Below are 13679 nucleotides of genomic sequence, written 5' to 3' on the forward strand. Positions count from 1 at the left end.
ACTGTATAGCAACTGTTACAAGGCCATGTCTTCTTTCCCTTTTTATTTCTTATCACCACTGCATCTTCTGACTCAAGATTATTGCTTGCAATTATACTTCCTCCATCCTGTCCCAACAATGCTACTCACCACCCTTTCCTTCCCATTTGTGCTTTGGAAAAATCACATACTCCTGAGTACTTAGTTCACAGCTTTGATCACCTTGTAACCATGTTTCTGCAATGGTTATAAGATCAAACCCATTAAATTGCATTTAAAGCTGTTCACTATCAATGAGAACAGTTTGATTCTACTCTGAACCACTTTTCATAATTTTGAACACCTCTATCAAATTTTCTTTCTTCCTGGTTCTGGCAAAAGTTCATCAACCTGAAACATTAATCCTGTTCAACAATCACCTGATGTATTGAGGGTTTTCAGCATTGTCTATCTTCATTTCAGCACATACCGTAATCCTTTAATGTTGAGTTTTCTGCTAATAGTCAGCCCCATTCTTCAAGTCCTCCTTCATATTTGTGTTTTCTGTATTATATTGAGCAATATTCTCCCATCCAATATTCTTCTGATATAATGTGTACAACAAAATTCTGGACAGCATCTAATCTATGGGTATTGGCGACCATGATGTGAAAGGCCAGAGTTGGACTGGGATGGACAAAGTCATAAGTCACACAACACCAGGTTACAGTCCCACAGGTTTATATGAAATCACAACCTTTCAGTTGAAGTATGACTATAACCTGGTGTTGTGTGACTTCTGACTATGGGCATGGGAACAGAGGTAGATCCTTTAAAACCAAAAGCTTGTCTTGTCATTCATTTAGATCGTAGTTGATCTGTTCCTTAACATCCATTTACCCTGTTTTTGTCCATATCACTTAATGACCTTGGCGTTAAAAAATGTCTTAATTGGGAAAATTCCATGTGATCCAGGAAGCAAAGCCTTTTGGGGAACTGGGTTCTGGATAGCCACTGACTTTTGTAATGAACACTGCTTCTTGATTTCACACCCCAAGGCTAAGCTCTAATTTTAAGATTATACCCTCCCTTTCTGCTGGAAATACTTTCTCTATATTGACTGTATCATGTACCTTAAGAATCCTCAATACTGTATTTCAATTGGATCACCTTTCAAGTCCTAAAATTAAGGGAATAAAAGCTTAGTTTAAGTAACATGTTCACATAATTTAAGCCTTTTGAGACATAGTTTAACTGTGACTCCTCAGTCCTGACCACCCTATTCCCTGCCCCCATGCAATCACGAACTCAACATCCTACTTCCAACACTTTGATCTCTGACCAAATTTACCCCTGATATCAAATGTTCTCCCGTGAGCCTCAGATAGAAGTTGTCTATTTGGAGTGACTCAAATGCAAAATAGAATACAATAATGTTTTGAATGAAATTATTTGAGAAACTGAATATAATTATATTTATAGTGAGACGTTAAATAACTTAACAAAGTAGTCCATTCATGAACAAAGTGTTCCCTCGCACTTGAGCAGATCTTCAATTTTATGTTCTAGGAACAACAAGTCTTGAGGATACACAAAAGGTTTACAGTAAAGTAATATTATAATTATATTGATTTCTGAAATAATTATAGGTAAGCTTACCAGTTCAGCAGGAAAATGTTAGATTTATTTTCTCCCCTATATTGCTTGTCTCGTCTTCTGCTTCATAGATTTCTCTGCTGCAATATATTAAAAAAAGTATAAAACCCTGCATCTTGACAGCCAAAAATGAACCACATCCATGATCTATAAAAGCTTCCAATGTGCTTTCATGCAGAATTGCTGTGTACTACATGTTCTCAGCAAATTACTTTTGTTGCTTTTTCCATCAGCCTCTGTACCAAACAATTTCTCATTTTAGATGATTTCACAGATGAGCCTACAGGGTGCAACGTGGGACGGGAAAATGTCAAGTGGGAGAAGGGTGTTGGTGCTGAACCAGAAATGGGGTTGGGGAGGTTGGAGAGGAGGGTTGGAACTTATTTTGAGGAAGGTGGTGTTCAAAGGGGAAAGGAATAGCAAAGTGGGGAGTGAAGGTCTGGACCTCATAGAACGACAATTTAGTCACACACAAAGATTATAAAAGAATACTCAGAAATCCAAAAAACTTTTCCCATTTTTTTCTGTGGTAAAATGTCAGAAAACAAACCAAAAGGAATAAACTTTGCTGGAATGACTGCTACCAATGGAAGTCCTTTCCTTAAGGAGGAACCTAAAGAGCATTTCAGAACTTTGCCAGGAGACTCAATCTCCAGGCAAAGATAAGGCTGAAGCTTTTGCAGCGATTTTCAGCCAGAAGTGCAAAATGGATGATCCATCTCGGCCTTCTTTAGTGGTCCCCAGCATTACAGATACCAGCCAATTCAATTCACTCCATGTTATATCAAGAAACTGTTGGAGTCGTTGGATAGTGGAAAGGCTACAGGCCCTGACAACATTCTGGCAATCGTACTGATGACCTGTGCTCCAGAACCTTCTGCTCCCCGAGGTGAGTGATTCCAGTACAGTTACAACCCTGGTATCAACCTGACAACGTGGAAAACTGCCCAACTATGTCCTGTGCATAAAAAGCAGGACAGATCCAACCTATCCAATAACCACCCCATTAGTTCACTCATCAGTAAAGGGATGGAAGGTGTCATTAACAGTGCTATGAATACCACCTGCCTAGCAATAACCTGCTCAGCGACACCCAATTTGGGTTCTGCCAGAGTCACTCAGCTTCTGACCTCAACACAACCTTAATTCAAACATGGACAAAAGAGCTGCATTCCAGAGGCGAGGTGAGAATGACAGGACGTGGCATCAAGGCTGCATTTGACTGAGGGTGGCAATAAGGAGCCCCAGCAAAATTGGAATCAATGGGTATCGGGTGCAAACTCCTCTAGTGGAGAGAGTTATACCTGACATACAGCAAGATGGTCATGGTTGTTGGTGGTCAGTCATGTCAGTTCAGAGGTTCCTCACGTGAGTGCCATAGGCCTTAGCTTTCAGCTGCTTCATCAATGACCTTCGCTCCATCAGAAGATCAAAAGGGGGTATGCTCGCCGATGATTCCACTATGTTCAGAACTATTCATGACTCCTCAGATACTGAAGCAGTCCGTGTCCAAATGCAACAAGATCTGGGCAAATCTTGGCTGACAAGTGGCAAGTAACTTTTGTCCCACAAAAATGCCAGGCTATGGCCATCAGCAATTAAGAGACAATCTAAGCACTATCCCTTAACATTCAATTGTGTTACCAACACTGAATTCCCCACTATCACTATCCTGAAGGTTATCATTGACCAGGAATTCAACTGGACTCACCACATAAACACAGTGGTGACAACAGCTGGTCAAATGCTAGGAACACCGCAGCATGTATCACACCTCCTGACTTTCTTAAACCTAGCCATCATCTACAAGACACATGTCAGGAGTGTGATGGAATACTCCCCTCTTGCCTGGATGAGTGCAGCCCAACAACACTCAAGAAGCTTGACACCATCCAGGACAAAGCAGCCCACTTGATTGGCCCTGCACCCACAAGCATCCACTCCCTCCACCACTAATACTCAGTAGCAGTGGTGTGTTTGATGTACAAGATGCATTGCAGAAATTTATCAAAGATCCTCAGACAGCACCTTCCAAACTGACACCACTTTCATCTCTAAGCACAAGGGCAGCATATATATGGGAACACCACCACCTTCAAGTTCCCCTCCAAGCCACTCACCATCCTGACTTGGAAAAATATTGCTGTGCCTTCACTGTTGCTGGGTCAAATTTCCAGGAATTCCCTCCTGAGTGGTATTGTTGGCAAACCTACAGCTGGTAGACTGCAGCAATTCAATAAGGCAGGTCATCACCGCCTTCTCAAGGGCAACTAGCGGCAGGCAATAAATGTTGGCAAGCCAGCAATACCCACATCCCACAAATGAGTAAATAAAGAAGGGCAAGAATGTACCTGGACAGGCAAAGACCATAAGAAATAAGAACATGACAGGTCCCTTCGAGCCTGCTTCCCCATTCAAAAGGATCATGACTGATTTGACATTCCTCATGTCCCCTTTCCTGCTGTTCTTCCATACCCTTGATTTCTCCAACTGACCAAGAATCTATTTCAGCCTCAGATATACAAGGACTCTGCCCCAGAGCTCTATGTGGCAAGGAGTCCCAAAGAACCACAAACTTCAGAGAAGAAACGTCCTCCTCATCTCAGTCTTATATTGGCATCCACTCAACGTTTACCCAGTCCAGCCTGTCAAGAAATCACATGTTTCAATGAGATCACCTCATATTGTTCTGAACTCCACTTCGTAGACTCCCAATCTGTTTGACCTTTGCACATAAGACAATCCATCCATATGAGGGATAATCGTAGTGAATCTTATCTGAATGGCCTCCAATGAAACTGTATTTTTTTTTAACAAGGAGAGCATGGTGGAAAACACCAGTTGCATATAGAACTTCATGAAAGACAGGTGAGTTTACTGGCCATCATTTACTACAAGGTGTTGGGGGTGCTGAAAGGTCTGAAAGTGGATGAGTTATCCAGACCAGATAGACTAAACCCCAGGTTCTGAGGGGGACAGCAGTGGAGATTGTCGAGGCATTAGTGGTGATCTTTCAGCAAACACGGAGTCATGGAGGGTGGCAGAGTCTATAAAATGGTCAGTGTTAATTCCTGTTTAAGGAGGGAGGGAGGCAGAAGACAGAAATTATAGACTGGTTAGTTTGACCTTAGTCATTGATAAGATTTTCAAGCCCTTTATTGAAGATGAGATTGTGGAGTATTTGAAAGTGCATGTTAAAGTAGGGTGGAGCAAACACGGCTTCATCAATGGGAGGTCATGCCTGACAAATCTGTTAGAACTCTCTGAGGAGGCAACAAGCAAGTTAGACAAAGGAAAGCCGGGCACATGATCTGTTTGGATTTCCAGAAGGTTTTAACAAGGTGCCACACAAGAGTCTGCAAAATAAGATAAGAGGCCATGGTGTTAGGGGCAAGGTACAAACATGGTTACAGGATTGGCTAACAGGCAAAAGGCATAGAGTGGGGATCAAGGGGACATTTTCTGGATGGCAACTAGTGGCTACTAGAGTTTCGCAGGGGTCAATGTTGAGACCACAACCATACACATTATACATTAACAATCTGGACAAAATAACTGAGGGTATCGTTGGCTAATTTTACAGATGACACAAAAACAGATGGAAGGGCAGGTAATGTTGAGGAGGTGGGAAGGCTGCAGAAGGACTTGGACAGGCTGCAAGATTGGCAAAGATGTGGTGGATTGAATACAATGTGGAAAAGTGTGAGGTCTTGCAATTTGATAAGAAAAATAGAAGTGTAGACTATTTTTGAAATGAGGTAAAAACAATGACTGCAGATGCTGGAAACCAGATTCTGGATTAGTGGTGCTGGAAAAGCACAGCAGTTCAGAGAGCATCCGAGGAGCAGTAAAATCGACGTTTCGGGCAAAAGCCCTTCATCAGGAATACAGGCAGAGTGCCTGAAGGGTGGAGAGATAAATGAGAGGAGGGTGGGGGTGGGGAGAAAGTAGCATAGAGTACAATAGGTGAGTGGGGGAGGGGATGAAGGTGATAGGTCAGGGAGGAGGGTGAAGTGGATAGGTGGAAAAGAAGATAGGCAGGTAGGGCAAGTCATGGGGACAGTGCTGAGCTGGAAGTTTGGAACTGGGGTGAGGTGGGGGAAGGAGAAATGAGGAAACTGTCGAAGTCCACATTGATGCCCTGGGGTTGAAGTGTTCCAAGACGGAAAATGAGGCATTCTTCCTCCAGGCGTCTGGTGGTGAGAGAGCAGCTATGAAGGAGGCCCAGGACCTCCATGTCCTCGACAGAGTGGGAGGGGTAGTTGAAATGTTGGGCTACAGGGCGGTGTGGTTGATTGGTGGGGGTGTCCCAGAGATGTTCCCTAAAGCGCTCTGCTAGGAGGCGTCCAGTCTCCCCAGTGTAGAGGAGACCGCATCGGAGCAACAGATACAATAAATGATACTGGTGGATGTGCAGGAAAGGCTTTGGAAATGTGAAGCTCAAAGAAACTCAGCAGTCTTAGTTCAGGATTCTTTTAAGGTTAACATGCAGATTCAGTTGGCAGTTAGGAAAGCAAATGCAATGTTAACATTAATTTTCAGAAGGCTAGAAATACAAGAGTAGGCATGTACCACTGAGACTGTGTAAAACACTGGTCATACTGTATTTTAAATGTCATGAACAGTTTTGGGCCTTGAAGGTGTGCTGGCCATGGAGGGGGTCCTGAGCACTCTTATAGGAATGATCTTGGGGATAAAAGGCTTGAAATGAGGAAAGGCTTTGGAAATGTGAAGCTCAAAGGAACACAGCAGTTGTAGTTCAGGATTCTTTTAAGGTTAGCATGCAGATTCAGTTGGCAGTTAGGAAAGCAAATGCAATGTTAACATTAATTTTCAGGAGGCTAGAAATACAAGAGTAGGCATGTACCACTGAGGCTGCGTAAAACACCGGTCATACCGCTTTCTGAATATCGTGAACAGTTTTGGGCCATGGAGGGGGTCCAGAGCAGGCTTATAGGAATGATCTTGGGGATAAAGGGTTTGTTATATGAGGAACAATCGAGGTTTCTGGGTCTATACTCGATGGAGTTTGGAAGGATGAGGAGAGATCTCATTGAAACTTACAGAATGAAAGGCCTGGATCAGGTAGATATAGATGTCTCCACTCGTGGGAGAGATTAGGACCCGAAGGCACAGCCTCAACATGAAGGGATGTCCCTTTAGAACTGAGATGAGGAGGAATTTATTTAGCCAGAGGTGGTGAATCTCTGCAATTCATTGCTAAAGAAGGCAGTGGAGGACAAGTTATTGTGTGTATTTAAGACAGAGCAAGAACAGGTTCAGCGCAGTACAGGCCCTTCGGCCCTCGATGTTGCGCCGCCCTGTCATACTAATCTGAAGCCCATCCCACCTACACTATTCCATGTACATCCATATGCCTGTCCAATGACAACTTAAATGCACTTAAATTTGGCGAATCGACTGCCGTTGCAGGCAAAGCATTCCATACCCTTACTACTCTCTGAGTAAAGAAACTATCTCTGACATCTGTCTTCTACCTATCTCCCCTCACTCTAAAGTTGTGTCCCCTCGTGTTTGCCGTCCCCATACTTGGAAAAAGGCTCTACCTGTCCACCCTATCCAACCCTCTAATTATCAGGGAATCAAAGCTTACGGGGAGAAGATAGATGAATGAAGTTATGAAACATATCAGCCATGATCAAATAGTGGGCCAGACTTGATGGGCCAAATGGCCAAATTCTATTCTCAAATGTTATCTTATCAAAACTGCTCACAGTACTCCTTTTCCACCTATCCACTCCACCCTCTCCTCCCTGACCTATCACCTTCATCCCCCTCCCCCCCCACTCACCTATTGTACACACTCTCACACTGGGTATTAAATTCTATCATATTATGATTACTACTTTCAAGGGGATCTTTTACTTCACTTATTTATTAAACCTGCCTTATTCCCTATCATCAGATCCAAGATACCCAGCTCCCTAGTTGGCTCCATGACATTGGAAACTATCCCTAATGCACTCTATCAATTCATTTCTTGAGCTACCCTTTCCAAATTGACCAACTCAATCCACATGAAGATTAAAGTCACCCAAAATTATTTCTCTATTCTTTCCTATGCTCCTATTATTTGTTGATTTGTAGCCTTTCCCACAGAGTGGCTACTATTTGGTCAGAAGAATGACGAGATCCCCAGTGTTGTCCTTCCATTGCTGTTTTTCACCTCCACCCATGTGAATTCTACATCATCTAAGCCCAAATTATCTCTCATAACTGTCCTCATTTCGTTTCTTATTAACCGTGCTACGCCATCATTTTTTCCATTCCTGAAAATGTCCTGTTTCCAAAGGGCAAATATCCCTGAATGCTAAGCTCGTAGTTTTGATCTTCTTGGAACCATGTTTCTGTAGTGGGTTTGAAATCATATTCAGTAACATTTCAATTGTTGTCAGTTGGTCAACTTTATTCCAATGCTTCATGCATTAAGATACAAATCCCTTAAGTTGGTTTTATGATTGAATTTCCTGACACTTCTCCAGTTTTTTGCATAAGATTAGAGACAAAAAAAGATACTGGAATTCAAGGTAGGCAAGTAGGAGGCTGGAAAAACACAGCAAGCCAGACAGCATCAAGAGGTGGAGATATTCAACATTTCAGATCCTGAAGAAGGGTTACACCTGAAACATTGACTTCTCCACCTCCTGATGCTGCCTGGCTTGCTGTATTCTTCCAGCTTCCTGCTTGACTATCTTTGTACAATATGAAATTCACCCATTCTGTCCCTTTTTTATTTTCTCCTAACAATCAAGCCCATCACTAACCTGCAATCCTACCTTCTCCTTTACTTCTGATTTTATAATTTGCCATGGAACTAAACAAACTCCCACCCACCCACTCCCCTTCCCCCCCACAACAATTTAGTTTACAGCCTCATTTGCAGCCCTGGTTATGCCAAGACTCTGGTCCCAGCATGATTTTACTGAAGCCTGTCCCATTGGAACAGCTCCTTCCTTCACCAGTACTGGTGCCAATGTCCCATTAATTTGAACCCAATTCTCCCACACTAATCTTTGAGTCATGTGTTTACCGCTTTAATCTTGTTAAGCCTGTGCCATTAATTTCTGAATCAGGTTGTAAGACAGAGGTTATTACCTTTTTAGTTCTGCTTTTTAATTTAGCTGCTCATATTCCCTCAGCAGAACCTCTTCCCCCTTTTTACCGATATCATTGGAATGTATGTAGACTTTGACAACTGAATCTTTCTCCTCCCATGGTGACCCTGGGCTTCTTGCTACCTGCAACATGTGGTTGCATGCACTGGTGTGGTGAATAGTAAGTATTATGCCAATGAATGCACAACACTCTTGACAGTGTTCCCATTCCAGAAGGAGGCTGCAAAACAAATTGCTTTCCAATGATTTGGTCATTGTTTAAGAACCAACGAAGTCCATGACAATGCTGGGAATATAAGTGCCACTCTTGATCAATGCAGTTCCAGAAGTCCAAGATTTAAGTGGAGACAATTGGCAAGTTACATGGGCAGTGAAGAGAGATTCTGACAACCTCTGAAAATCAGAACAATTATGTGGGGATATGGAGAAAGTAAGAATCAATATTTGACTGAAATCCATGACTCTTTCCAGAATTTGAATATGGGTGAGCATGGCTTTGAGAAAGGATACTGCAGAGTGAGCCTGATACTGCAAAAAATTTGAATCACAAATAAATTGATTGCACTCCAGGGACTATTTTCAATGCTGAGTTAAAAGTTGTTGCCTCACCATGTTAAATGAATGTGTTGAAGCTTGACATGAAATGTGCTGTGATTTCTGTCACTTTGTTTTGCAGGTGGAAGGATAATCCAGCCTTTCCAGAAGGCTTGTTGTATGAAGGAGTGTGGGATAAACCTCAGTTCTTCTCAGGTGGGAGTGCTGCACAAAGTTCCACTCTGCAATCTTTTGACGAGTTTTTGAGAATACGTCATGAGGAAAAAAATGGTAAGCGAGGTCTACAACATTAAATACAATGCTCTTATCAGAAGATCCAATTCATGTTATGGAAAGTGATCTGCCATGACCACAAAACTTACAAATGTGTCTTATTGCAGCTTATGTTATATTGTGTAAAACCCGCACAAATGGAGTTGTTAACTTTTTAGATGAGTATAATTAAAATTAATGAATTTGTTCCCAATCTTGATATCCAATTTGATGTGTAATTCTTGTTACAGCTGAATTCTTGTACCGGATGAGGGACTACATGCCTCCTTCACACAAGGCTTTCCTCCAAGCAATTGCCTCAGGACCATCTGTGCGAGAGCACATCATGCTCAACAGAAATCCTGCCCTCCGTGAGCTGTACAATGATTGCATAGCTGCGCTTGTTGATCTGAGGAACTATCACATTACAGTTGTCACTCGGTATATCACGATAACTGCAGCCAAAGCAAAAGCAGAGAAAGCCAAGCAAAACAGCTCAGCACTTTTATTACAGAAGGCCCCAGCTGCCTTAGCTGAACGGGGAACGGGTGGATCAGGAATCATGTGTTTGCTTAAAAGTGTCCGAGATGCGACTAAGAAAGTAATGATTGATAACATTTGGTGACATCAATCGAGGTTAACTCATTTATTGTACTAAAATATCTAACTAATATATAATTATTCAGGAAGCCAGACAGCTTATTTATTGGTAAAATGTGAGGTAACAGTGAAATCTTCATATATCATGAGCTATCAATGACAAAGACACTATAGTGACAACACTGACACTAACTACTTCTAAAAATGATTCGGAGATGCCGGTGTTGGACTGGGGTGTACAAAGTTAAAAATCACACAACACCAGGTTATAGTCCAACAGGTTTAATTGTGCTTCCAATTAAACCTGTTGGACTATAACCTGGTGTTGTGTGATTTTTAACTTTGTACTTCTAAAAATTCTTGCATGGCAATGTGGATGTCACATTTTTTCCTCTGTCTCTAATTGGCTTTTTCGGCCATCTAAAGGTCAACCACATTCCTGTGGATCTGGAATCACATGTCGGCCAGACCAGGTAAGAGAGGCAGATTTCCTTCTCAAAGAAACATTATTGATGAGTTTGCACAACCATGATGAGATTTGAACTGACATTCATGAAATCTGCCCAGGCCCTTCAGTTACTCATTCAGTGATATTATTACTATGCTACGATCTCCTAAAGCATAAAAATAAGCATTGAGCTAATACAGGATTTTAACAGAAATTCAACAGCTTTCATTTTGACATAATAAAATGTAATTAGTATAATTATAATGTCATGTCATTTCCGGAAGGAAGTAAGACCATAAGATCTCACGGTCATTCAGCCCATTTAGTCCACTCTACCATGGCCGATCTGATAATTCTCAACTCCACTTACCTGCTTTACCCCATAACTTGGATTCTCTTTATTATTAGAAATATGTCTTCTCAGTCTTTTATATACTTTAGTAACCCAACTTCGACATCCCTCTGCAGTAAAGAATTCCTCAGATTCACCACCCTCACAGACAAAAAAATTCTCCTCATCTCTGTCTGAAATGGGCAATTTGTTACTTTGAGAGTATGAGAAAGTGAGGACTGCAGATGCTGGAGATCAGAGCTGAAAATTTGACAGTATGCCCACTTGTCCTAGATTCATCCATAAGGGAAACAAACTCTCCACACTGACATTATTACAGCCATAGCATGGAAACAGGCCATTCAGACCAACTTGTCCACATCGCACAGTTTTCACAATTAATTGAGTCCCATTTGCTTGCGTTTGGTCCATATCCATCCATACCTATCCAATCAATGCACCTGTCCAAATGTTTCAGTAATGATATTTCTGAAAATTATATTTGCCTCCACAACTACCCCTGGCAGCCCGTTGAGACATTCACCACCTTCTTTGGAAAAATTGCGAACCTCTCGAACCTTTTCTATCTCTCTTTTCTCACTTCAAATCTATGTGCTCTAGTTTTACACTCCCCTACCATGAGGAGAAGCTAGTTGCTATCAACCTTAACTATGCTTCTCATGATTTTATAAACCTCTCAGTCTCATAATCTCCATGGAAAAGAAAATCCTAACCTATCTAGCCTCTCCTTATAACTCAAATCTTCCGGTTCAGGTAGCATCATAGTAAATCTTTTCTGTACTGTTCCTCGTTGAAGGCTCTGAAGAACCTTATACATTTCAATGAGATCCTTCTCAATTTTCTAAACTCCAATGAGTACAAACTCAAACTACTCAACCTGTCCTCCAAAGAAAATTCCTCGATACCTTGGATGAACCTAATGGACCTTTTCTGGACTGCCTCCAATGCTGATACTTAGGTTAGGTGACCAAAACTGTTCACAGTATTCCAACTGTTCCTTGTATAGCTTAGCAAGCTCTACCTATTTGTTTATGAGATACAAGATTGAGAGAAGCTAGTTTATTCTCCTTGGAGCAAATGAGGCTGAGGGAAACTTAGTGGAGGTGTACAAGATTATGAAAGGTTTAGATAGCCTAGAAAACAAAATGATCCCAACTAGCTAATGGTATAAGGATGACAGGGGAAACACAGATTTAACAGAGGTGTAGGGAGGATGTGAAGAAAAATGTTTTAATGCTGTGATAATGATGATCTGGAACTCCTTGTCTATGACGGTGGTGGATGTAGAAACAATCAATGATCTTGACAGGGAGTTGAATACAAATTGTGCAAAATAGGGTTACATGTAGGGTAGAGAGATGGAGTAAGGAAATGTTGTCTCTGTAGGCTGAATATGTTAAATTGTTTTTTAATATAGTAAAACAGGACTTATGATGTAAAATTTATCAGCTAAACTATTTCAAACTTGTTGCTTAAAAGTTATTTTATCTAATTTAGTTTCGATTCTGCAGTTTCTCAACAAATAAAACTTTCTGTATTGAAGAAACGTGTTCTCTGCGTAGACGGATTGTGTATTCATTAACATAATTGAAACATATTCTGTGGACAATGAACCTGCTGGCAATGGAAAGGATGCTTCCTCTTGTGGGAGAATCTACAGCCAATTGTCGCAGTTTAAAAATAAGAGGGCAGCTATGGTGTTACATTGTGGTGGTTGAACCCCTCTGTTAATTAAACCAAACACCCAGAAAAACTCACCTCACTTCACAATCTGTTAAAATATGAGTGACAGAGAACTCCTAAATTCCACTATTTAAAGAAAAAAAAACCAATTTATTTTCTAACTCTACTAGTGAACATTAAACAAAAAAAAATCACAAATCCAAACCCCTTTTCTCTGATGTACTTACTGTCTGACACCAATTCTATAAAAATATGCTGTTCCAATCAAACACATATTAAAATTACATTAACTTAATCTCAAAATCACACAGTCTTTGTCTTCCCCAGTGTCTTCAGTTTTTCTGCTGCTGACCTCCCTCGGTCGCCTTCTTTCTTTTTACTGTGAATAGGCTTTACATGAAAAGGTATCCTTGATAGAGAGGGTTTTTTTCTGATTTTTTTAAGAACACAACGTTAGATGGGCAGTTAGCTCTCCAGCAGTTTCTCTCTCTGTGACAGTTGCTCTCTGACCAATTTTCAAAAGGTTTTTTCAAATTCTTATACTCCCATAATCAGATCATCTCATTGCTTTGACACTGGCAAAACATTAAATTCAAACTCAACTGGGTTTTAGTACCCTGGGACATCATTTAAACTGCTTAAATTTGAATTGTTGTCAAAACAGCAAATAAAATTCAGGTATTCATTTCACAGCCAAATGTCACACATTTTCAATTTTCCAGTACACTCTGAGACTGACATCTAGTCATATACACAGGTACTTATAATCTCTCAGTTCAGAAAAACATTCTCTCTCTCTTAAAGGCACAGTACACACCTTCAACTTCATTGCAATAGAGATAAGGAAATTTTTCTGAGTTTTGAGAGTCTTTGGAATTCCCTTCCTGAAAAGGCAGTAGGTGCAGAATCATTCAATATTTTTAAGGCAAGGTAGACAGATTCTTGATTATCAAGGGGATGAAAGATTATCAGAGGTAAACAGGAATATAAATAAAGTTCAGGGTAAAGTCTGATCAGCCATTATCTTATAGAGTCATAC

General features: G+C 41.0%; 1 protein-coding gene across 3 annotated transcripts in view; it reads left to right on the forward strand.

The window, feature by feature from the left end:
- Nucleotides 1–12507, forward strand: part of ido1 (indoleamine 2,3-dioxygenase 1) — a 55604-nt gene extending 43097 nt beyond the window's left edge. For all 3 annotated transcript variants that reach the window (XM_043681475.2, XM_043681474.2, XM_087984392.1), the window contains 2 exons: nucleotides 9427–9575; nucleotides 9809–12507. In XM_043681475.2, the coding sequence (XP_043537410.1) occupies nucleotides 9427–9575; nucleotides 9809–10182 (523 nt within the window). In that variant the 3' untranslated portion in view covers nucleotides 10183–12507. The remainder of the gene's footprint in view (nucleotides 1–9426; nucleotides 9576–9808) is intronic.
- Nucleotides 12508–13679: the final 1172 nt, after the last annotated feature.

Source organism: Chiloscyllium plagiosum, unplaced genomic scaffold (assembly GCF_037043375.1).
Source record: "Chiloscyllium plagiosum isolate Xiang-an unplaced genomic scaffold, Cpla_swu_hap1 HiC_scaffold_48, whole genome shotgun sequence".
Lineage (NCBI taxonomy): Eukaryota > Metazoa > Chordata > Chondrichthyes > Orectolobiformes > Hemiscylliidae > Chiloscyllium > Chiloscyllium plagiosum.